Genomic DNA, 27,059 nt, shown 5'->3' with positions numbered 1-27,059 from the left:
TCTTAATTTTGGGGCTGAAGATAAATGCAGCTGTGCCGCTCCAGTGGCTTTGTTGTTCTTCTCCAGAAAAAGTTAGTACCTTTTGATAAATGCTCTCTAAATTTGACAGAATTGGACTGTGGACAGTTCCTTATTCTCTCTGTGTGTTTATGAGCAAATAAAACAGTCTGGTTTATGACAGGGAAGCTATTTAATTTCATAACCGGAATCATATGTTCTTTCCATCCTGGTGGCTCAGTGGAGTAGTATGCACTCGCTACATCCTGAGTTCAAATTTGGCTCACAGCCTATGAAACAAGGGGGGAAAAAAAGAAATAAAGTAATATTATTTATTTATTTTCTCCCTTTTTTTCCTCCAAATTGCCTTGAGCATAGGTTGGAAAGGAGGTTTTAAAGTGGTTGAAATACAAAAGGTTAAGATACAGGTCTTCACCCACTGTCACCTTCACACCCTCCACTCCACCACTCCCTCCCCATGTAGGATGAGTGGTGTCTGGCTTGGCGGTAGTCTGCTGGCTCCTTATCTCCTCCCTCTGACTGGAGCACGGAAAATACATAATCACAGTGCCCTGTGTCAAACTGATAACCCCCAACACAAACCGGAGAAGTAAGTGTGTGTATGTGTGTGTTCATGTCTATGTGTACCTGTTCCTATGTACAAATGTGTGTGTGTGTGTGTGTATGTGTGAGACTGTGTATTGTGTCTCAGGGGTGGTAGAGAGGATAAATGGGAAAACGAGGGAGCAGAGGGGATTTGGAGGAAGAAAGGTAATGGGGTTGTGGGGGTCGCAGAATCAGTTGAAATTGTAATAATAATTTTCTTGACTGCTGTATGGAGAAGATTGGGGGATTTATGAATATAATGAGCAGAGAAGAGCCTAAGGATGACGTGTGTCTCTTGCAAGAGTAATTGAAGAATAATTCATTTGGCTCGAAGACTTTTAACCCAGAGACAGACAGAGATAGAAAGGTTTTTGACCTCTGGAGGGGGGGGCGGGATATCATGTCTCATTATTGGCCCAACTAGTGTCACTGCGCTGTTACTGTCATCCAGTACTGTCACACTGGCTCTTGCTTGTGTATGTGCGTGCCTATGTGGTCATTTGGCTTAGTGCAGCGAAGAGAAACCACTGCTCTCTATCTCCTCGAGCCTTTCCTCGCCACTGAGTTTGTTATCAACACCAACACATGCAGGATTAGCGACTGAAAGGGAGAAAGAGAGAGAAAAAGGGGGTAGGAGAGGAAAATTAAGTGATAGACAGTAGATGGGCACAAGACAGATAAAGAGAGAAGTTAACCACACATACACACACACACAGGGATCAGCTTACTGGTCCATGACTGATGCAGACAATGTATTTGTGATACCAGACCCATGGCCTTTCCAGTTTTTTGCCTCAGTCCTTTTTCAAATATTCATATCACTCTGTCTGCACAGGCCTCCACGTATTTATATGTGTGTGTATTTTTCTGAGTGTACATCTGGAGGGGGGTGGGGTGGGTGGTGCGTGTGATTTAGGCTTGCCGCAGAGGGATTGTCTCGACACAGCTTTCTTCTGTCTGACTGAACTGTCTGGGATGCTCCGATATGGGGGAGAAAAAAAAACAACAAAAAAAAAACCAGTGTGTATGCATGAGTGCGCACTTGTATTCACCTAGTGACACTGCTGCCATTCGTCTCACCTTTTCGCCCCCGCCTCATCCTGTCTCACACACAGTCTCCAACACATGCGGACAGCCGAGCAAAATATGTCAGACCCACAATGCCACCTCAATAACACCCTGTGACTTTGACTTCTTGCCCAGGACTTTGAATATTACTTTAAAGTGACTGTCCAAACTTCTACCTGTATTGTTTAAAGGATTTAAACCATCTTTGAGAACTGAGAGTTTCCACTGTTACGTCTGTTAGTTTTACTGAAAAGCTACTTTTATTTCGACAGTGCTTGCATGCATGTGTGGATCTATATGCATTTCCCATAGTAAGAGGTTTTTTCATTGACTAAACTCACATACTAAATCTTGAAGTGGTTATAAATGAGCTACAGCAATGAAATAGCAGCTCATATTTTCCAAATCCAACATGTTCGCTATTTATGACTAAAACAATGCCCGCTCTGTCTGTGCTTTTTAAATGTCTTCTAACTGCTTGTCAGCTTGGGACACTGAGGTTGACGGACAGCAACAGCCATGAACTCATGCTGCTTTGTGCCAGCGTTCAAACCATGACATCATATCCTCTGCATGGGGTCCACAAGGCCTCAACTTCCTGCTTGGCATCATGATGCTTGACGTTGTGTAAATAAATTAAGTAATAGCACAGGTAGTTATAGCTCTGTAGTCTGGCAGAGTGTACTCAGGTACACACACACACACACACACACACATCCACTGTGTGCCAGACTGTGACATACACTAATGTAATAAAGTGTCAAATCAACCTCTCCAAATATTGAACTCCAGCCTATTCTTGGCTGACGGATAACGTAGCTTTGAAACCAGCCAGTTATTTTTCTTCCATTTAAAGTGGCATTTTGTGTTTGACCTATGACTTAGGCTCTTTTTTTTCCTGTTTGAGAGAGGCTTCTAATTGAAGCAGGTGGGAGCCAAGCTGCTTGAAGCTCACAGATCTCCTCTGGTCATGTGGACTGAATTAAACAAACTCTTTAATACAGAAATGCAGCGCTCTACCCATTTCTGAGACGAGTACTGTTTGCTCATCCAGCTCTTGTAAAATCTGCAGTGATTGCTTTTCTCTTATCTTTGCGTGAGGCATTATGTGTTCTATATTTGAATTGATTTGGAGTTGGAGATTTCACATCCAATTTTATGTTTCTGTGAAGCCTAATTAGAATCTGTCATTTTCTGCTCTGTGGGTTTTTCAGACAAAACTGAACATTTGAATTTAGAAATAGAATGTTGATTTTAAGACCTCATTAAAACACATTTTCGAATAGGTTAATGAATTTACTGCTTGTTAAGATAAAAGTTTAAAATTGCACAACTTTCATTTTGTGATTATTAATTTTACTAGCTAAAATAGCCCACCACTTCAATCACTAGAATTGCTGTTGATATTAATTATAATTTTGGTAAGGTTGCCCTACATGTTTTTTATTTATTTGGGTAGTATTTGGGTAGTTCAATTTATAAAAATATGTAAAATATGTTTTGTATGTTAAATCTCAGTCTGAAAAGTAACTAGTAGTTGTATCTGTGAAATAAATGTAATGGAGTAAAAAGTGAAATATTTCCGTCTGACATGTACTGGAGTCGAGGTATAAATGAGCTTAAAATAGAAGTAATAGAAGTACAAGTTCCCCAAAATTTTAACTAAATACATCTCCTGAGCCAGAACACATATATACTTTCTCTGTTTTTTGCATGTGAACATGTGTGCGCATAGTCATTGGAATATTCATATAATCAACGTGTGCCTTAATTTCCGTGCCATGAATGTGTGTTCACGGGGCGGGGACGACACGCTGTCCTCAGAGCAGCTGGGTTCTGCAGGTTTCAGTGTTTTTATGAACAGAATGAATAATTATCCAGGTGTAGCTGCCAACTCGAGAGACGACACAAACTCTGCCTGGTTACAGACCCACAGCCAACGAGGAGAAAAACCTGCCGAACCCCTCACCAAATCCCCCGCTCTCCATCCTGTGCTCTATTTCTCTCTCACTTGCTCTCCTCTCTCTCTGTGAATCACTTGTTCGTTGTCTTCCTCTCTGTCAAAAGCGACCGTGCTCCCTCCTCCTCATTCTTCTCCATTTATTTTTCTTTCCTTTCCTGCCTGTTTATTTTTGCGTCACAGAAATACGTACACAAGCAGAAAATAAGCTATATTATGAGTGGAAATGTTTAAATAAGATTGGAAGCATTAAAACCTTTCACCTATAAGTCAAATTATGATAATCTGTCAACTATGAGAAAACAAACACTGGCACTGTGGCCTGTCACATTCTGGGGGTGTGACTAATTACTGAGGGGTTGTTTTTTGTGTGACTTTTCATTTCAGGGATTTGGAGGATATTTTTTCTTTCGGGCAGATGTGAGCTAAACTATGGAATTTATTTTTCTGCCGTGGTTTTCACAGATGGAATAACAAAGTTACAGTCTCAGCCGTGACTCTGCCTCTTCCCTTTCATGCAGACATCTGCTAAATTTTCAAAATTTCTTCAACCTAGCTACACTCTCAGCCAATCAAAACTCACAATGGTTGGCCTGATTTCTCATTGGTTATCCACATCAATGAAACAGTTGCTATTGGTTGTAGTAGAAATTCTTTTTAGCAGACATAAGCAGTTTTGAAGATTTGGAGAACAAATACTACTTTTGATGTTGGGGCTTTTAAAATTTATTCCAGGCTTAATAACCATAAATACTGAATGCAAATAAGTGTGTATGTGTGTATGTGTGTGGGTAAAAGTGTGAGGATGTGTGTGCTGGTGATAGAAATTCCTTTGACAGTGTTAGTGTCTGCTATGAATATTAGTGGTAGTGGTCACTTAGCCTACATCATTGCAATGCCTGTATTTTGCAAACACCACACACACACACACACACACACACACACACACACACACACACACACACACACACACACACACACACACACATACAGACACAGGCACACACACAGGCACACACACAAACACACACAGACACACAGACACACAGACATCCCCACACAGATCAGCCTATTTCTGCATGAATAATTTAGCACTTCGATCCAACGCTGGCCACTGGGACACATGACAGTTTGTGTGTGTATACGTGTATTTATGTGTGTTCTCGTGCACGTGTGTAAGCATCTGCTGGTATGCGTGCGTGTCTATGATAATTCACACAGTTCAGGGTTTTTCCCTTTCATTAAATACCATTGTTTATCATGTCAGTTTAGCTGTCCCTGACGATCACTGCTGCATTCTTGACCCATCTTTGCACACACAAGCTGTTTAATGTTTTTTTCATTAGTATATCTCAACGTATCTCAAAATCTGTTTCATGTTTATTTCATGCCTAAGTAGACCTTTTATCACAAGAGGTGTGCATCTAATTTTCTCTTGAGGGCTGACAAAGTAAGAATAGAGAGACAAATGCAGCAGCTACACAGAGGTAAAGGTTTTGAAAGCCTTTTTTATTACCTTCAGCGCAGTGCAGCATCACACACTCACCGTGTTTGTTTGGAGTCTGTGTGTGTGTTTTGATTCTCAGTATGTGGGGACAGGGAGGAGTGTTTACATGTGTGCTTACTTCACCTACCGAGCCGTGGTCCATATCCACCCCCACCCCCGTGTGTCTTCATGCTGGTAGGTATATGTCATGCCTATGGAGCCGACAATAGTGCTCAGTGATCTTAACACCAACTGTAAGCTTGTTTTCTCTTTAGCCTTGGCCATGACATTTACCTCCCTTGCTCCCTGGCGACTGGCCGGAATATCATACCTCTATTATCTTTCATCACTGGTGTGTGTGTGTGTGTGTGTGTGTGTGTGTGTGTGTGTGTGTGTGTGTGTGTGTGTGTGTGTGTGTGTGTGTGTGTGTGTGTGTGTGTGTGTGTGTGTGTGTGTGTGTGTGTGTGTGTGTGTGTGTGTGTGTGTGTGTGTGTGTGTGCGCACCTGTGCCTTAAATAGTTTTGAGTGTGTATCGGGGAAAAAATACACCTGTGCTGTGAGTTGAAAAGCCTTTGGTAATTTTCAGTGAGCAGGAACGCTTGTTGAACAGTGTGTCAGTGTGGGTTTCGAAGAGTGTGTCAGGAAGTAGAGATTTTGACTGGAGGATTAATCTAAACCCCCTCTTATAAGGTATTCAGATCGGAAAGAGGGATTATTGAAAGTCGGTGAGATGAAAGGAAGAGGGAAAGTGAATGCTCATATTGGCTCATAACCCCTCACACCAGGCATGCAGGCACAGAATGATAAACAGTACCAGCGAGCAATTTTGTATCATTTATCTGCCTTGTTAGGTTGTTATTCTGCATTCATGCTATTTTTTTTTTCAGTACATGTGGCAGTATACAAGTTTGCTAAGGGTAAAGAGAGATTTTTTCCACATTCCATGGGGATGTATCAAAACCACCCATGTAATTCAGCAGGCGTGTATACCACACATGCCTTCAGCAAATATGTCTCTTCCAGTAGCTTCCTTTTTTCAAATCGACTGCTGTTTCCTCCATGAACATACAGACAGGAAATTGTGTGCCTGTGTACCTGTTTGTGTTCAATAGCTGGATTTTACTTTGTTAAAATCCGGCTGAAATTAAATTGCATTTTTTGTGTGCTACAGTATACATATCTGCTCTGTAAATCACTTGCCCTGTGTTCTCCTTTGAGAAAAAATGATGATACCCCCTAATTTTGCTTTAATTTGAATTTTGATACTGGTGGGTGTCCGTATACTGTAGATGGAGACTTTTTTTTATATACAGCCAGTAAAATCTTGCATAAAGCAGTGACTTCAGCATTCTATCATAGGCCCGAGAGACTGTCACACTGAGCCGGACACAAAAACCACAGACTTCAAACAACAACATAGACACGTCTTGTCCTGTACCTTAGTTTAGCACCTTAGCTTAGCATGTAAGAATACCTGCAAGTGTTACTTGGGTCCAAAGAGATGCAGGTGTAGTCCTTAGTCTTCAATACCAATAACAACATGCTGTTTGCCAATGACATATAGGCTACAGTTTAAGTTTAATTGGTCTCTTATCCCCTGCAATTTAACAATGACTTTCTTCATTCCATTTAATAATAAAAAACTAGCTGGCTATTTACTTGAATTTGACATTATCAAATAATTCAACATGTTTTTTTTTTTTTTTTTTCACCCGTAGCTACGAAACCTAAATGTCCTGGACCTGCGGCACATCTCAGAGCTCAACAATGAGACTGTGATGGAGGTGGTGAGGAAATGTCGCAACCTCAGTTCCCTCAACCTTTGCCTCAACTGGAGCATCAACGACAGGTATGTTTGCATAGGCCGGTACCACACACAATGATACTTAGTTGGTATTATTACAGAAAATTAGCATTTATGAAACAAATCTTGGGAGAAAAATAAATATTGGGAGAGGCAATTCAAAACTGTCCCCCTCATTGAACTGTCAGGTTTACAACTGGAGCCTTAGTTAGAAAAAAGACCCAATACTTAAATTTAACAGTTGGTATAAATTAAAACTTTTATAATCCAACAGTGGTATTGTGTGCCAATACTTAAAATAAATCAAATAAAAGAAGTCCAGTGGTTTGTGGGGCTGCCCCATCTTTTGATCATTTGAGTAATAGCTCTTTGTAGTAATAGTCTGTCCCCAACTACAGATTTTCCTTGTCAACTAGTAGTAGTTAGTTAAAGCCAATAGTTGACTAGATTTAGCTCATTTATGATATTCATTTAATTATCTAAATACATATATATCTTCTCAGTCGCCTGTTAAATGCTATAAACAGCTTGTTGTGCTCTGGTTCTGGTGCTCATTCTCCTGTGCCAGTAGTGTAAACAAACCTCTCCCTGTCCTTCAAGCATCAGTCCAGGTAGATGCTGTGTAACAATAGCAAAGGTCCATGTTGCAACAATCCCCTAATACTTTAGTCCTGGTGACAAGGCACAGCTCCCGAATGGAGTTTGGCTTTATTGTTTTTTTTTTTTTTTGCTACCATCCAACTAATGAAAATTGGGTTGACTTAGACAACACACACAATGTGGTGGAAACAGAGAATATAAATTAACAAAACCATCTCAATGTACTGTACCTGTAATCTGTGGAGGAACAGTGGAGAACTAGTTTCAATGATTTTTTTATTAAATCAATTTAGCGCTTAGTTACAAACCATACAAAAGGACACACACATTTGTGTCATCTGACTCTAAAGCCAAGGGCCACACAGATGTTTGAGTTCTGATATCTAAAGTATAACACAATTAAATTCATACATACTGTCCTAAAGAAGATACACTTCTTATGCAAGCCTGCAAAACACTGGCACAGAGAAAGACAGACATAAGAATTAAAAACACAACAATAACTTTTTTTCCCTTTGTTTCTGTCTCCCTGGTCATCTTTCTTACTGCTCCCTCTCCTTTTTTCCTTTCCCCTTTTTCCTTTCTGAAATGGGAAAGAATCTGTACAGTATATAACGGCAAGAGTAAACCATCTCCTCTTTTATTTATTATTTTGTGTTTTATTCATACATTTCTATTTAATCTATTGATTTACAGCTGAGGCTGTGGCTTCTCTGCCGACTGTACTCCCACTCTGGCTTTGGAGTGTGAACACAATATTGAATTTACCATGGTGCATAGCAACAATGAATGTGTGTGGGTGTGGGTGTGGGGGTGTGTGTGTGTGTGTGGTGTGTGTGAAATCATTCTTGCATTATTGAGTTAACAGCAGACATGTGGTGGGAAGGTTATGGTAATACCTTGCCCGCCTCCTTTCAATCAAAAAACATGGAGTTTGGTGAAATCCTCACAGGAGCACATGGTGTTATCAACTTCTTCCCTTTATCACACACATACACACATACACACAACACATACACACAACACACAACACACAACACATACACACACACACACACACACACACACACACACACACACACACACACACACACACACGACACACTCACAACACACACAGCCTTGATTGATTCAAGGCTGCATTGATTCCATAATGATATTTACTGAATTGGTTCAGGGGCTGAAGGTGTGTGTGTGTCTGACTGGATTTGTCTGGATCACCTGTGAGGATATTGGAATTTAAAATGGTGTGTGTGTTGGTGGCAGTCTGTGCGGGCGATAAAGCTAGGATGCTGTGCGTGCACGGCAGCGTACAGTAGGTGTGGTGTTGGCTTATGAATGAAGCAGAGACAGCAGGGAAGTGAAGGGCAGAGGTGGACGGTCATAGCTGAGGAGTCTTACATGCTCGCTGCTCTGATGCTGCACTACTCCACCCCTCCTCCCAGAGGAGGAGTTTAAAAATCTAGCAGAAGTAACGCAGGGCCGTTTGCACTTCCTCCTGGACCTGCAGACCTGTGTGTGTGTGTGTGTGTGTGTGTGTGTGTGTGTGTGTGTGTGTGTGTGTGTGTGTGTGTGTGTGTGTGTGTGTGTGTGTGTGTGTGTGTGTGTGTGTGTGTGTGTGTGTGTGTGTGTGAATTGCGTACATGCTGCTCAAGTAGCAGATAAAAGCATCCAGTCATAAGCTGCTTTATTGTTACACTTTACAGTCACACAGCTTAGAGCAGAGAGGAGAGGAGGGGGTTTATTTAAAGGGAGAAACTGGCTGGGTGGTTGTAACAACATGAAGGAAGTATATGTGGGGGCGTGTGTGTGTGTGTGTTTTAGGATTTTTCCATGGGGCCGGGTTTGTCCAGTTTAGCCATGCTGTGCCAAGCACCGCTACAGCTTCACAGATGGGGATAGCCACCCTCGACAGAGCAATGTCGTCACAGATTGGCTCAATAATGTGTCGTCTTATACAACTGATGAGAGAGGGGGGCATGTAAAGAGTCACATCACCATATTTGCCATATAACCATGTTCACTATGAGCTGGTTCTAAATTCACCAATCATGGTTTTTCACTTTATTTCCTAACAATTCTTTGTGCTGAATTTGTGCACCTGTTGCTTTATGGGGTACTTACTTTTCTGGATACGCATGAGTCAAAATACATGCAGTATTTAGAGTATGGCAGACTAAGCTGTGGTTAAATGTCAAAAAAGACGTAATCAGAAGTAATCAAATGTAATCAAAAATCATGAACCATTAACTGCATTTCACAGCTGCATGAAGAATGTGATGTTCCCAGTTGCGCTCATAATCCCTTGGAATCAGCTAATATAAAATGAAAGCAAGACTTAAAAATCATTACACCTTTACGCAAGAATCACAAAAGACTTCATGGCAAAGAGTGAAAATCTGCGGAAAATACATTTTTATTTGCTACTCCCAACAAAAAATGACAATAACTAGGACCATGTTTTGATAAGAACCTCAATCAATAAGTAGAATCTGAAGCTGAACTGATAAAATCTAAATAATATTTGGCAAATTACACACACACACACACACACACACACACACACACACACACACACACACACACACACACACACACACACATACACACATTAATATGAACACAGGACACACTCCAGCAAAAGTTATTTGTCTGATAGGCTGTTTAAAAATGAGATTTTATCGATGATGGCTTTCTGCTTTTGGCACAGGAGAGGTAGAGAGAGAGGTAGAGAGAGAGAGAGAGAGAGAGAGAGAGAGGCGGAAAATGTTTTTTTGGTTCAAAGTTCAAAGAGTCAAAGGGCATCAGGGTCACTGCTTTTGGGGAAGCTAACACACACACATACACACTCACAAACACCAGTACACCAGTTTCTTGCTTGTTGTCACAGTGAAGACCGGAATGACTAACCCTCCCTCGCATTGGCTCTCTGAGGGTACAGCTGGGTCAGCTTTTGTGTGTGTGTGTGTGTGTGTGTGTGTGTGTGTGTGTGTGTTTCAAACTGATGACAGTGTGCTGTGAACAGGTAAACAGGCAGATGAAATGACCCCTTATTTCCAGGATCAATTTGTCCCCCGTCAAGGGGCCATTGGAGAGATAAAGCTCTGTGGGAGGTAAAGCATTTCAGTCATTTTTCTGTCCCTTTCTTCTCTTTCTTCTTGTCTCTCATCTTTAAAAACATAAAAAATAAACGCTGTGTCCTTTGGCTCCCCTCATCTTCCTCAGTAATAGCCGCTAACAGTGCCTCAGCACAAGAAAACGAGAAACGGTGACCAAATATGGACTTCCCATCGCCACAGTCCGACGGGCAGATTGTGACAGTAGGACGCCTATTTTTTGGTCACCGTCATTTCTTGGGGAGAGAAGATGTGATGTGCTGCAGGTGGGCAGTGTTGGACCTGTTATTTCCCTGTATCCTCCTTCCAGCGATAATAGGAGACCAAAGTGGGATTGTGTTTTTCAAATGTCACAGCGTTTGAAAATGGGGAGCGAGTCATGATCAAAGTGGAACGGCAGAGCAAATGGCAGCGCTCACTTTTTAGAACCAAGTTGAGAACACAGTGTCAAAGTTAAACGGTTTTCTTTCATTTTTTTGGCGCTTGGTGTCTGTTTTTTATTTTTTTCATCTTGCAAGAAACTCCGGGGAGCTTTTGTGTTGTGTGCATGGTGTATTTGTGGTTTTCTGTTACCATTGTGTGTTTGTTTTTGTTGTGTCTGTCTGTGAAGATTCTTTTATATCTCGAGACCTGTTTTTCCCAGGAGAGACTGTCTTCATTTCATAGTACATTTTGTCATTTGTATAATTAGTTTTTATCATATTTTACTTTTCCTGCCAGAAGTAAGGAGATTAAACATGTATTTCGTGCAAATCTCATCCCTCTGTTTGTGCAAGTGTGACTGTGTTGGAATAAAGTCTGCGGTGAAGCCTCCTCAGTGGTTTCGGTCAAAGAGTCAGCATCTATTCTGCTAACATTAACCCTGCTGCTGGACACATGGCCTATGTGTTGACATGCAGATTTATGTGTCCCTCTCTGTGTCCGCGTGTGCGCGTGTGCGTGCGTGTGTGCGTGTGTGTGTGTGTGTGTGTGTGTGTGTGTGTACGTGCTCTGGTCAGTTGGCCTGTAGTCTTTGCTGTAAGTAGATGCATGGAGTCAGTGAGTCATTTCTTTTATGAGATCTGTATTGTTGGAAGTTGGGCATTTCCCAAAAGCCCTGGCGTTCTTCCTTCTCTCTTTTGCTCTCTCTTTTTCTTCATCTCTCAGTCTTCCCGACAGCTTAATTTAAACAGGGGAATCAATATTCATCCCTTTTTCCTTCTTTGCTTTTTTCTCCAGGCCAACAGTCTCTGCATATCTCCATCACTTGTGAGCATCACAAATCACAGCCCAAATTGGCTTTTTTACATTTTTGTCCCCTCTCACAGAAATCGGACTAGATGAGGGATGACCGGGGGCCCTCCCTGACATTCAGGAGCTTATTAAGCAGGAAATAATTGGAGAAGCATTCTCCCAGAAACACACCTTCTCTAATACATGTGTGGATTTGGAGGCATTTGCAATAGAAGCTCTTTCCAAATAGCCTCTGTTGCAGCCAGCTGGCAGATCTCGCAGTGCCTGGAGAGGTGTTAAACCCCAAAATCAAATGTGTCCATGATACATCACTGTGATCAATGACGTGTCAAATGACAGTTGGTTGCTCTACTTGGCCACAGTGAAAGTGACCAGGGCCTGCATTTGTCAAAGTTCTGAGAGTTACTTTTAAAGATACTTGAACATACCAACTGGGAGTAGGAAATGTGCTATAAGTAAAGACTTTGGAACATTTGCCCAGCATTTTGCTCCTGCTTATAGCAAAGTCAAGTCTTAAGATCATGTGAGTACATGTGTGCTCAGAAAGGTATCACCAATCTGACACAAGGATTTAACCCCGCCCCGTTGCGCTTTCTTTTTTGAAAAATCCTTACACTGAGATATTCTGTAAAACCTGCAAGATTTAAACATTTTATGTAGTTTTATTTATGTGAAATCTGTAAACTTTGCATTACCAATTAACACGTGAAATGATCAAGTAGTTCCATTTAAATATGGATGACGCAATAGTTGGTAATTTGGTTGGGCTATAAACAGCTAGTTCCCTTTCTCTCATTTTTAAATTTTCACACTTTTTCAAAACAAAGCTGAATGACAAAATTTAGGTTTCTGGTGGGTACAAATACCCTAACTGACCTCACTAGCTATTGCGTTGTGCTGTAAAGGTTTGTCTCTGTTAAAGAAAGCAACACCCTATGGGAAAGTGAGCTAAAAAAGGTAATTTTGAATAACCTCCCCGTGCATAGGTTTTCTCTAGTCAACTATTTTTAGTCCACCTCCCTTTTCTTTTAGATTTTCTTGGATGTTTCCTAAATGCCATGAAAAATGTCAGCAGAGACCAAACCGATGACCGACAGACATTTGTCCTTGTCTTGTTTCTCAACCACCTGTCTCTCTAGATTTGAAGAGAGTTGCTGAGGGGCCTTCCCCTGTCCTTGTCATTTCTCTCTTTCTGCTCTTGTATTTTCACACATACAGCACAAGGGGTCTGTGATATGAGCAGTGCTACAGCTTCTAAGAATTCCAGGCTTCTTATTTCTCTCCTTCCAGTGGGGAACCAGACTCTGCATTGCGCTTGCATGATTTGTAAATTAAAAACGCAGGCCCTTTTTTTTTTATTTACTCAGGCCTGCCTTGTTGGAGCAGATTGGCTGTCAGCGGAGATTAGAGTCCTGCCTAGCAGAGTGAATACACAGGGAGAGCTAGTGTTGCCCTGTTGTCAGACATGATGGTTAGAAAAGGTGCAGGAAAAACCAACAAGGTGTAATGGAGGCAGAGTGATTAGGTATGGCAGATGCACACGTATGCATGAGGCAGATTTTCTCTTCATTTCTCTCTCAGTTATGTCTTTCATCTCAGGCTCTTATTCTCTTTGTTCTGTCTCTTTTTCACACTTCATCTCTTCTCCAGTTGTCTTTCTGTGTTTCTCCCTCTGTCTCTCTCTGACTTTCTTTCTTTCTCTTTCTCTCTGTCACACACACAAACACTGAGGTGATTATTTCTGGCAGGTTGGGTGTGAAAGTGTGCTATGATAAACATGCTGCTGTGGTTATTAATTTTGAGTAATGGCAGCGTCAAACTCCAGTGCCTTGATAAGTATCGGAGATGGAGGAACATTTGTGGCGCGGCGCAGAGACACAATGAAGGCAAGCAGCTGGAGCTTATAGGCTACAACAGCGTGAGAGCTGCTGTTATATTTGGGCACAGATCCAAGGCCAGCAGAATTCTGCAACTCCCTGTGTATGCTCTGAAAAGTAAAATCCTTAACTAAGATACGTAATGGGAAATAAGTATGTTAGAAATAAGGTCTTTATTTGGTGCTGCTGTACAGTTCAGAGGGGCCGGAGCCTGCCTTCTTTAGATGTTAAGTATCGTCGCTCGCCATGCCATCCGGCAGCTCCAAGGTCTTTAGTTTGATTGGATTGCTCTCATTTCTGGAAGTCATACGATTTGATTTGTGATACACTGTCAGTGACAGATAAACAGCTGCTGAATTTAAAGGAGTTTTAAGTAATCTCAGACTTTTATGACCCTCTTTTTGGAGACTAAGAAATCGCAGCACTAAGTCTTGGGTGCAGGCCATGGTGGGTTATAATGTGTTACAAAAAAGATTTTCTTTTTTTTTTTAGAGACTAGCTAAGTAGCTAATAGGAGCAGAAATCAATAGCAATGTGTAGTGATGAGGCAGTAATTCAAATATTTACTTTAAATACTGTACCTTTGTTTTGCTTAAGAATGAAGGTTTTTCATTACATGTCAGCCATGCTAATATGACATTTATATAACACTCTTTTAGGTTCTCATAGCATTAATTGTTTGGGTCTTGTAACCTGCATTGATTTAAAGTAGCACTTTTGAATACCAGATTAAAGTATCACGCTAAATCCTAAACATAAATGTATCTCAGTAGTGTTTAAATAACCTTGTAGAACGTCAAAATGTAATCATTATACAGGAAACCCTGCATCTCACAGCTGTTGAACCACATTAGACACAGGCCTTGAAGCGCTATTATCTCACAAAATGAGTCATGAGCCTGACACAGAAATTCAACTAAAATCCATGTTAACCAAATTGTTGACCCCTGACAGCAAAATTATTGGTTCCATTTTGACCAACTACATTTTTCCTGTAATTTGATTTTTTTCTACGTATAAGTTTACCTTCTGCTCTGTCAGGCTGGAAAAATTATTATTACTTTAGCCCATTACGAGGCAGAGAGATAAGAGAAGAAGCCAATAGAGAACATCATTTAAAAACACGGCATTTGATTTTGCTCAGTGATGCAAAATGTATGTACCATCGTAGTACAGTGTGCATCTTCCTACAAGGTCTCTGCTTAAAGTGATCGTCTTTCATTTGATTTTCCCTCGGATCTTATTTTTTGTCTTTGTTTTGAGAGTAGATCTCATTTTTAAGCTTTTATCCAATTCCCTAGGTCTTGTGGGGTGATGGTTCATTCATATTAATTTCACTCTGGATGTAAAATTCTGTGTGTAGGGTCATTTTTTTTATCAGTTTTATTAGAAAAAAAAGAAACATTTCACAACATGGTTGTTTTTCCTACTGTGAATCAATTTCAGTCAGTTTGTCAAAAAGTGAAAGGGCATTTTCTTCCTATTTTCAGATTCTTTTCTTTTTCTTTCTTGGTTACACCAACACAGTCATGATTTATTTATTTTTATTCAACATTTAATACATCCTCACTCAGTGCTGCATATTTACAGTTTCACTTTACCACCCAAAAACATCAGTAAAGGTCCTTCTTTGCATTTGTTTGTGCATATGTATGAATAGTTTGGTTTGGTTTGTGGCCAATCCTGTATATTTGTAAATACTTGCTTGAGAATGGGTGCTTAAATGCATATAACCTCACAAAAACTGTCACCCAGGCGGCCTTGCTGGTTCTCCCCCCCGAGACAAAAGGTTTGTACAGTGGGCTTGGGTTCACCCTGCAGCTGGATGTGTGGGTCATGTATAAAAGTGATTTGAGTCACTCAGAATCAGTGTGTCAACCGAGCAAGTAGGTAATGTAATCACACAGAAATGTTCTCATGAAGTGCTCCACTGGCCAGGAACCAAAGCAGTGGACTGAGGATGGTGACACCTCTGTGGAAATGCGTGACCATCAGCTCTCCATGTTCTCTCACTGAAGGGAGCTGAAGTCTTTTACCTAGCCCTCCAAGCCCTCAAATTACATTCAGAAAGTGTGAATTCTTTGCTTTAATGAGATGACGCAGCTCTTCTCAATGTCCGTTTTACAGCAGACATTAATTGTCCTCCCAGCAAGTGCTCTGTCAAATTGGGCGCAAAATGGTGCAAATGAAAAGCAGCACTGTTGAATTGAGTCAGACAAAGCTATGCAGGAGTGGAAAGTTCATATGAGAAGTTCTCTTTTTGAACAAGTAGAGTTGGTTTTGAGCTTGTGGATACTTTTGTGGTCAGCATGCCTGAGCGTAAGTTGAGGTTTTTGTTTGTGAATATGTTTGGCTTACAGGTGGTACACAGTGGGGGCTGTGGCTTATTATGGTTATCCATACTGTGGGGTCATAAAGTTGCCAGTATAATCTAAATGGTAAAGAGACCAAGGGGCTCGGCTGCCCTTGTTTCACCATGCTGGAGACCTGGCATTTGGCCTGTGTTTGAGGACCAAAGCTGTAATTTTCTCTGTTTTCCTCTGTTCTCTGTGGCTTTTGGAAGACTGGGTCAGATGAATAAAACAAAAGCCATATTCAAAGTTATTCTTTTATATGCTCATCCTTTTATGCCTTATTTCTTTATCATCAAATGTGCACATGTCCTCATGCCCTTGTTCCATCCCACCAGCACTTTCTGTAATATTGCTGTTCTTTTTTTGTATCGCTGTGCTGCTTTATTGATACCATCCTTTCCCCTCTTTCCTTCCTTCCCTCACTTCCCTTCTTCCCTCCCTTTGTCTTGTTGCTGTGCTCTGTATATCTCCCTCCATCTCTCCCTCTTGACTCCCTCTCTTTCCTCCTTTCCCCCCCTACAGCATTCCCCCATTCCCTCTGCGCTGCACTCATTTGTGTGATCGCCTTCTTTTTACCCACAGCACATCCGCTGCCCCACAAATGAGAGCAGGGAGAGCGGGAGAGCAAAGGGGAGCACATGATGCAGGGCCCAAGGAACAGAGTTTAATGAAGCCAGCCTAAATGAATTTACTGCTTTCCATTGAGCCTCTCTGTCCCATGTGGCGGACTAGCACCTCAGCCATTGTGTTGGAGGCCCCCTCTCTGTTCTGCTACCTGTTTGTCTGACACCTCTGTAATTAGCCGCCACTATTGAGGAGAGTAATTGCGTATTAGAACCATGTTCTGTTAGGGGAGCCTCAAAAGTGAACATTTTTATGCAAATGTTCAGAATCAGGCCTAGATTAAGAAAATTACCCAGGGTTTTGAGTGCAGGAGAAATAGAGGAAGGCCATTTTCTACGAAAGTAGAAGAAAGGAAATTGTGGGTATCGCAGCATGCTAAATGGATGGAGGGGACTGTGTGTCTGCTCGGATTTGTTTGGTGGGATATTTGTGTGTGTATTAGTCTCCAGGGATAAACGTTTTTGCTGCGTGGCTGATTTACTATTTCAAATTGGTATTTTAAACAGTGCTCTGTGATGGGACTTGAATAACAAAGTAAATTGGAGTTATTAACTGCTATTGTTGCTCACCTGGTTTGTATTAGAAGCTCCTGGGGACAAATACTGTGCTGATTGTTATTCCTCTTCTTTGTTTTGGTATGTATGTGCTTGTGTGTGTGTGAGAGTGTGTGAGTGTGTAGCCTCCGGAAAGCCTGCACATGTCAGCTGCTTGCTTTCAACTTCGGTGGTTAGTAAGTTTAAAAGTGATAATAATATTAAGAAATGTGTTTGCTAGTACATATCTGTAATGCCTTTAATCAAAAGCAGCCAACTGTGTAAAACAAAAAGTTACTGTAGCATCGCAAGCTGTAACGTAACTGCTACAAGTAACCGTTTTAGGGGGCCAAGTGATGATCAGTGCTTTGTAAATTCAGATTTCATTTTATTTTATTTATATATCATTCGTACATGGAAAATTATGTTGCAGAGTAAGTAGTTGTAGTAGTTCATGCAGTTCAGAATCTGCGATTATACTAATTTAAATGATGCTATTTAATCATTCAGTCTAATGCTATTAGCATAACATTATGTATTTTAGGTATTTTGTGTTGTTTGTGAAATGTGGCTTAAAATCTTCTTATAAAACAGCATTTTGATTAGGTGTCAAATAAAATATGTGGACTTACTCTTTGATAAAAATTGGTCACATTGGCAAGCTAGTGTGTGGTGCAACCGGTTTTAATTTGGTGATGCATGAAATAGTAAACATTTCCGCTTTAACTTCTTTTGGACTTGGACTTGGTGAAACTGGCTTCTTAACCATAAAATGCACAAACCATGTTTGTGCATTTTATATCCATGTAGAAAGTATGGAAATGTGCCTGTATCGTTAATATTCTGCAAATGACCTCACCAGCCGGGGACTTGGTAAACACAAGTGCAGAGACACACCCACTCAAACTCATCTCCCCCTTCTTTCAGTCATTGCTAACCTACCCAAGCCATGACATATGGCCTGTCTGTTTTGATCAGGCCGCCAACTTCTGAACCTCAAATTTAATGTTCAGCTGGAGCAGAATGATGCATAAACACTCTCCAGACACCCCCAGGAAGTCTGGGAAATTTGCCTTCCTCCTGGAAACTTTAACTTTCTAATTTTATTTCAGTCGCAACTTGTTTGAAACTCAGAAATCCCCTCCTCTTTGGGTTGAGCATGAGCCAAACCCAAAGAATGAGCGGTGTACTGTATGTGTGTTGCACTGTACGTGCCTGCATTAACTAGCTCGAGGCCAACTTGTCTGTGTGTAAACTTTGCATTTAGCCCGTGCAGTTTGTTTTAGGATCAAGTATCCATGTTCCCCGTTTAGGTTAACAGGAACTGACCCACTGAAAGCAGGATACATTTGTATTTTCAGTTGTGCACCAGGTCAGTGACAAGAGAGCATCCCAGCAGCTGGGAGAGATTTATTGTTTTGCCAAATGACAATTCAGCAGGGCATTTACTTGCTATTCTAAGGAGCTTGTACCCAGACCTTTAGGCAGAACGATACACTCTTTAAACACTCCCAAATCAGTATGCTGTTCTGCACTTTAAATTATTGTTATATTATATTTTGCAGGCAGTGATTAGGGCTGTAGTTTCAGGTATCCCTTTAAAGTTCACATTTGACAAATCACGGGCAATAAACATATCTGACATTTAAAGGTTTACTTTGTTGGACCTGAGGATGGTTTGGATCTGATGCTCAGCTCTTATAGTGTGCTAAGACTCCTGTGTTTTTTTCTGTCGGAGGTCTGCTTCCATTACCTACTAAGTCTTAGTCAGATTGCAGGGCTGTGAAGCGGTCCCCTATCACCACCGGTAACAGTGGTTTCCAAGTCCCAGTCTATTCAGCTCACGCCGCCACCCTTCAGAGAGTGGTAATAACTATTTGCTCAGGCTTATACATTCTCACCCCCTGACTTAAATTTTTTTTCTGTTTTCTTCCCTCACTCAATTCATCCTCCTCCGTTTACTGGATCCATATTTTCTTTCCTCCCTCGCTTTCTTCTTCCCTCTCTCCATCCTTTCCTTCTTTTCTGGCGTCATCTTTCCTTTCGTCAAAGCAATCACTATTTAAACTCTCCTTTGCTCCAAGGTCCTGTCAGATCCCCTAGAAGCCAAACACTATTAAAAGAGGTCTCTAGAGCTTAGGCAGTGTGTGTATGTGGGTGTGTGCATGTATATGTACAGTAAGTGTGAATTTTGTGGGCGAATTTCACAACTGTGTGGTAATATGTGTATGTATCCACATTGGTGTTGAGGGTATCTCCCTCTTTGATCCTCTGAATCTTCAATAAGAGCGTGAACTCTGGTGGGAAATCTATTGGCAGCAGATTCCAAAGATTACGGAAATTCGGCCTAGTGGGAGGCAGTAAAAAGGTGGTTGTGGTGGGGGGTGAGAGAGGTTGGAAGAGCTTGCTGTAACCCGGAGAGAGTAAAAATATGAATAGAGTCTGGCGTCTATGACCTTGTGGTATGAGGTTTTGTCACTGGCTCTGCTTAGCCAAATGGGAAAACAATTCGAGCATTTGTTGAAACACACACACACACACAAATATGCACGTACTGTACACCCAAAAGCAGAGAGAAATGCACTCCTTCTCCGACATTTGTGCACACAGTTGCATTCATAAATACACCCATCTTAGGGGAAACAAACTCAATTAAGGTACAAAACACTGACATTAGAAGTTTGTCTACTCTCTAAGTATATTAACTCATTTATGGGACTGCAAGTAATTATTGTTGTATTAATGATTACTCTGCTGAGTATTTTCTCAGTTAATTGGTTTGTCTAAGAAATGTAAGACTACAAGAAGCTAGAAATAGCTAGTAAAAGTACTCCAAGTCTATTTTAATGTCTAGTCAAAAACCCCAAGATACTCAATATACTATAATCTAAAATCAGGAAAAGCAGCAAATTCTCACATTGAAGTAGCTGGAACCATCAAATATTTGACAATTTTTCCATGAAAAGTTACCTTAACAATTAAATTATTATGTAAATAGTTGCTTATAAATATTCTGTTGATCAACAGTTCGATTATCAACTAATCACTACAGTTTTTTCTTTAATATGACTAATTGTGAACAGTGCAGTTTGGGAAATTATTTTCTATTTCTATTTTATTTTTCTCTTTAACCAATATGCCAGTGTAGTGCGTCATTTAAGATCATTTGTATGATTAATCAGTGAGGAGAATGTTCAGAGTTACAGTTGAATTTCTCATTCACATACTATGTTTTATTCTAGACTTTAAGGTATCTTCTTCCTGACCCGAGTGAACCAGGTGACTATTTAGAGAGGTCGATTTAGAGAGATAAAGTTTGTGTGTGTGTGTGTGTGTGTGTGTGTGTGTGTGTGTGTGTGTGTGTGTGTGTGTGTGTGTGTGTGTGTGTGTGTGTGTGTGTGTGTGTGTGTGTGTGTGTCTGTGTGTCTGTGTGTGTGTGTGTGTGTGTTGTGTGTGTGTGTGTGTGTGTGTGTGTGTGTGTGAGAGAGAGAGAGAGAGAGAGAGATACCTGTTTCATTAGCAGATTGAAGGAGCTGTAATGTGATGGCTGGTTGAGATGGCTACTTAAATGTGATAGGCCATTAGCTATTCATCCTTACTGCACTATTAATGCAAGGTATGGAAAATGCAATCATGCAAATCACTCTTCGATCAGAGCCTTTCATAGAGGAATAAATGCTGACGGCGTGGAGGGGAGGGAGTGTTAAGAATGAGGTGGGCAGAGGATAAGTCTTACATAAAAAGAGACAGGGGGTGAGGTACACTATTTTCTACTTTCCCTCCTCTTTCCAGTTTCGTATCTGTCTTTGTCCTCACTCCCTTATCAGCTCCTCGACTGTTTAATTTAAAGATGTCATGGATTATGGGTGACATGTCATGGCATCAGTAGACAGACAAGACAGTGAGGCTTGTTAGGTGCTCTGTCTCTCTCTGCTCTTTGCTTCTCATCTTCGGCTACATTACCATACATTAGTTTTGGTATTTAGCACAGCAAAGTAGGAGCTACATATTATACATTAAGAATGACTGTGGTCTTTGATAACGCTCTTATAAGCTGTAGCAATGAAGACTCTTGAATCATTTTGAGCCTGAAAAGAGCCTTTTATTATGCCTAAAATTAGATGGCAATATCACACAAAAAGCGTAATGTTAAGTAAGTGAAGGAAGTAAAGGGTTATTTTGTTCAGTGCTGGTCAATTTGTATCCCGTACATGCAAAATCACTGAGAGCAAAGCAAAATCCATTGGGTTTGACTTAAAAGCGAAGTTTCATCCTGTTTGACTCTGCCCTCTAACTAATGTCAGGGTACATTTCAGTGTGGTCCATCAGCTCTGTTATTTGTCTCAAACACTTGAACAGTAAAAAAGAAATGACCCTAACAGGCAAATGGGAGTGTGTCCTCTTGGGGGAGTGTCCCTTTTGAACAACGTCAGCTGTTTCAAATCTGACAGAACAGCTGGAGAAAATGTTGAGTGCAGATTGAAGATTTAATGCATATAAACCATCAAACATTCATGAACATAACCAATTACCAATAACCAAAGCTCATGGTTTCACATTAGATTACATAGAATTTACTTGTGGTGGTGGTGGGTGGCAAATTAATAAGTTCTCAAAATAAATAAATAAAATCTATATGTCAACATAAATAACTATTAAGAAATACTATTTACATACATTACATTACATTTCAAAATATATTAAAGAGCAAAACACGGACTAACTAACTGCTTTTTTGATTAAAATGTAAAAAATTAATAACTATTTAAAAATAGAACCTTTAAATAATAAAATATATTTCACATTTTCAAATTCAAGACTAGGTGGAAACCTGGTGCATAGCTGGACCGTGTATGGTCAGCAGTAGTGCCTATAATGTAAATTCCTGAATATTAAATGTATTCAATCTGCCATTTTCTCTAGTGGTCCCAGTAATATTTGATGTTAAGGTGTGCTGAGGGAGGATATCACAGGACATGGATAAGCTTCATTTGAGTGAAAATTTTTTAGAAATGCAGTTCCAAGAACATTAGTTTATACTCATACCTTACAATGTTTGTTTTGAAAAAGAACCTATACTAATTCTAACTACTGTAAAACAGGACAGGCTTTTAAATCCTTTTCCACAAAACTCTTGCTCAGCAAAGACAGGAAATACTAGAAATGTTTTATTTAAACCAGCATGAATATTACTTGTATAATAATAAAAAATTAATTTGATCATTTGATACTCTGGTGCTGATGAATGATTGAATTGTGAAGAATCTAACTGATCTAACGATGTGTAGCAGGTCCATATTGACAAATGTTTCAACATTCGTATTTGTGTAGGAAATCGAAGCAGCTTAGAACTGGCTTAAGTATTCACACATGACAAAAGAATTCTGTCAAATTGAGAGCTGCCTCTAATTGGGACCCTGCTTTTAATTGAAGTATTACAGTATTCTAATTATTGACACCCCTTGCTCTTTCATTAGTTTCAATCTGCGGGAGGTCTCTTGTTTTTCTGAGTCACTCTGTATTGAGTGTTTTGTCAGAGTTATAACTCAGTTGTGTAAAAAGTATGGTGCTTCAAATCTTTCACCTAAACCATGCTCAGTTTTTGCATCAGTCCTCTTTAATATACTGGGTGAGATATGGTTCTCCTTTGATAGTCACTTTGAGCAATTGAACCTGACAGTGAATCTCCCAAAAATACTTTTACAGCCTCTTGTAAAATACTTCATCAGGCCTCAAAATTGTTGATTAGCATATTCACCTAGGATAGGATTATGCAGTACACTTTAAATTAATAAGCCACTAACTGTACAACATTTCATGAGCGAGAGAGAGGGAGAGAGAGAGAAAGAGAGAGAGAGATGGTAAGGCAGAGAGATGGATGACTTTTTTGCCACCTTGTGAAATATGTAATACATCTTCATTTTAACGGGTGTTGTAAATGTCAGGGCACAGATCTTCTCTTAATGAAAAGATCACCCTGTGTCCAAACTTTGACAAATGTATCTGGTTTGAGCTGAAAACTGGGGACTCGTCTCCCAGTTCCAGTTTGGATGAGTGTTAACAAACTCAAGCTGTTGCCTCCTCCTGTGCAACTCACGAGTTGATCAGTTTCAGATTAAATCCTGCTGCATCATCTGTTGCCATTGCAGTCTGGCTGTCTAATGTGGTCACTGGTGAAATGTTGGGTGGTGATTAACCTTAGTCTGTAACCTCGGAAAACATGGGCACAAAACTTGTTCAATTAATCCTCAATTAAATCACTTAATCTAACATTAAGTCAGCTTCAGAACAGGATTGTGGCGAAGGAGATTCAACTGGGATCTGAGCAAGAACTGAACTAATTTCACAGGATCCACAGTTTTTCATGAATTGTATATTTCTTGCTCAGATGTTTCTCCATATTGATTCGTTGTGCTTTTTTAAAAATGCAGCAGAACAGGTTCCCATGCAGTCAACCTCCCACCAACAGAATCTGAAATTTGACAGATGTTGCATCTCAGTTTGGTGTTGCACCCCATTGTGCTGTAAGTGGTTTGGCTGACCCTAAAGTTAGGAAACCATGCATTTTTTCAACAAGTCTAGGTGCGTCATTAATCTTGTTGGCTGTTTGGCATTTTCGTTTATGGCTCTTCATCCTGCAAGATAAAAAGAACCTTAATCCAAACTGATTTCATCCATGCAGAGTTGCTTTTAATTTGCATAATTGTATGTGTTTAACTAATCGTCAGTAAAATATGAAATAATAAAATATCTAATTTCATAGTTTAAAGAGGATATTGCATATATTCATTAGTCACAGAAATTGATAGATGTCAGAATATTTTTTTTTCTCCATCCGGGTTTCAAAAACTTTACTTTGCAGAGGTATGAGCTCATGGCATGGTGTGTTCACAGCCTGGAGCTGGCAGTGTGGGCTGCTTCAAAGCTATATCCAGCACGCTGCATTGTGATTGCAGAAAGGTTAGCATGAGTTTGAGGATCTGAAAAGCGTTAGATAGCGCAGTCTGCTGTCAATTTTCTCTCAAACCTGCCAGCAAAGCTTTTCCTTCTGCTCCTCCTCCCACGGTTTTATGCAAACTTACAGGGATGTCACTGACATCAATTTACCCCTAAAAGTTGTACTGTGCTGGGCCATTATGGAGCTTACACTATCACAGAACGTCCTCAGGGAAAGTGAGAACAGGGAGAAAATGAAGAATCAGCATATAGATGGAGCTTTGTTTTTTCCCCATTTTACAGCACACAGGTGCGGTGGTTTTGTCATAATGTGCAGCAAGAGCGATTTAGAATATATTATAATATGTTTTTATACTCCAAAGTATAGGAGCACTATACTTTACACATATGGTTTCTGTCTGTTCTGTCATTTTCTGTCTCTTTCTCTTTATTTACGTTTCATAATGTAACTTCATAACATGCTTGCCCTCCATAGCTGGGGAAATTAACAGGATGTGAATAATAAATGAGGACCTAATTGATCAGGCTTCTGTCCTGGACAGATTGTATAGCTGCGCCCTTGATATTAATACTTTGAGTCAACAAAATCAATATGTTCAACTATGAGAAACCAACAGAAAGAGAAACCGTGTTTTCGCTGTATTGATCCGACTCTTTTTATCTTGTGATTTTAGGAAAATGTAAACAGTTACTACAACAGTTTTTATGCCTAAATGGAGCAAAACAGATCAGTGTCCATCTTCTGGTGGGGAAATAGCTGAACAAATACACTTGTGTTATTGTTTCAGGGAAAGGCATTTTGCCTTTTATTGGATAGCAGTGGTTGAGATTCACACGGGAAACATGGGAGAAAGGGAGGGGTCAACATGCAATAATGGGCCCTGGCCAGCATTAACAGAGGGACATTGATTATATTTTCTTCTAACTAAGTGGTGTTAAAGTGGTTGATTAAAGTTCCATTGTGTAACATTTAGGAGGATATTTAGGCAGAAATGGAATATAATATTCCTAGTTGTGTTTTTGTCACCTTAGAATGAGCTGTTTGTATCTACACCACGGGTTGCCTTTCATTGAGTCCGCCATATTAAATGGCCATCTTCTTGGTTTGCAGCCACTGTAGATTCTCTTACACACTTCGCAGCCAGTTCTCATTCCCAGGTCGCCAAATACAGACACAACCAATGTAAGCAAGGAAACAGGAAGTTCAAAATAGGAATGTTTAATGAAGGTAAGATTAGATCAAATGTTCCTTTATTGATCCCCTGTAGGGGAAATTCAAATTGGCATAGCTGCACAGGGAATGTAGTGCAAAGGTATGGAAGTATTAAAATACAATACAAAATAATAGAAATATAAAAATATAAAAAAAATATATGAACTAAAAGGAATAAAGTAGAATATGGTAAGAAAAAGTATTTTAAACTATGTATAACTGTACATGTGATGTGTATAACTGTACATGTGATTACGTGATTACGGCCACATTCAGAGATGGAGGGCACAGAAGAGCTCCAGCGGTGACGTGCTGTTGTTGTTTTTCATAACCCTGGTCTACTTTGTTGTGGCAGGCCTGATTTTATTTTCAATTTGGAGTACTTTACTATTTTTTTCCCCCCTAAAAGCTATCCTGCATTACAGCTGCTTTCCAGCATGTTCATCTATCACAGAAAAAGAGACAGAGGTAAGCAAAGGGAAAGAAACAAGGAGAGAGAGAGAGAGAGAGAGAGAGAGACAAGAGACGAGTGAGAGAATGAACAAATGTAGAGACTGCTAATGGCTTTATTGGAATGATACCAGTTATTAATTATTCTGCCCCCTCTTAAAAAAGACAGAATGAAAAAAGAAAGGTTGAGTTAAGGGAGAGGAGCAGCCACAATCTGTAACGCGCTGTCTCAACTAATAGCTTGAAGTCAGCTTTTACTGATCGCTGGATGGCTCTTTCCTAATTGATGGGATGCGTATATGTGTGTGAGAGTGTGTCGGTCATTGTGCGTTTCCCTGCCTGTTTCCATTTTCAGATGGTGTGTGTGTAGATGTAGAAATGTGAGTGTCTGTTTGCTTTCCAGTGACCATGTGTATGTGTTCATCGATGGCATGTGTGCATGCTGTAAATCTAATCACTGTTAGTGTGAGGTAATGTGAGTGGAAGGCTAATATTGTCCATGTCACCAGTCTTCCTCAGGCATGTCAGGAGATAACCCGTCCTTGTCCTTTTCTCCTCTTAACTCTCTCTGTCCGTCCGCTTGCTCTACAGGCCAACCATCTTTTCTTCTTCAATGAAATAACTTTTGACAGAGTCAGAAATCAAGGCAGCACAGTATTTATTTTCTTGTCTTCTGGCTGATATTTCATTTTCAAGCCTTCATTGTGGCTCTAAAAAAAGCTTTTTAAGGTTTTGTCAGATGATGGCAGTGTATCAGCACAGTGTACAAACCTTCCAACACACACAACATAAGAGTGCAGATGTTACCCCTATTTACTGATTTTATCATCTGAAAATGAACACCACCAGTCACAAACCCTGTCATTGTAATTCATAGCAAGCATTCCTGTCCATGTGTTGAATTTTCTTTATGACCCATGTGCATTGCCAAACCACTGTGAAGTGGTAAAAAACTATATACAGTATGACCACTGATGGGATATTTTTTTCCAGTTTTCCCTTAGCTTCTTTGGTGAAGGCCTTTGCAGGGCACTGAAGAGACGCTGAGAGTGTCCAGAGGGAATGGAATAATTATCATGTCCCTGGCTCTAGCTACTTTCACTCTGTGATTAACCTCTGGTGGAGTGGGGTGTGTTTTTATTGAGGTGTGCTTGAGTGTATGTGTATGTGTGTGTGTGTGT

At 40.3% G+C, this 27,059-nt stretch overlaps 1 protein-coding gene across 2 annotated transcripts in view; it reads left to right on the top strand.

The window, feature by feature from the left end:
• Window positions 1-27,059, top strand: part of fbxl17 (F-box and leucine-rich repeat protein 17) — a 209,808-nt gene that overhangs the window by 72,805 nt on the left and 109,944 nt on the right. For both annotated transcript variants that reach the window (XM_051422550.1, XM_051422551.1), the window contains exon 8: window positions 6,836-6,966. In XM_051422550.1, coding sequence (XP_051278510.1) covers window positions 6,836-6,966 — 131 coding nt within the window. The remainder of the gene's footprint in view (window positions 1-6,835; window positions 6,967-27,059) is intronic.

This window comes from Dicentrarchus labrax, unplaced genomic scaffold (genome assembly GCF_905237075.1).
Source record: "Dicentrarchus labrax unplaced genomic scaffold, dlabrax2021, whole genome shotgun sequence".
NCBI lineage: Eukaryota > Metazoa > Chordata > Actinopteri > Moronidae > Dicentrarchus > Dicentrarchus labrax.
The sequence above is the reverse complement of the archived record's forward strand: the minus strand, read 5'-3'. Positions and strand labels throughout refer to the sequence as shown.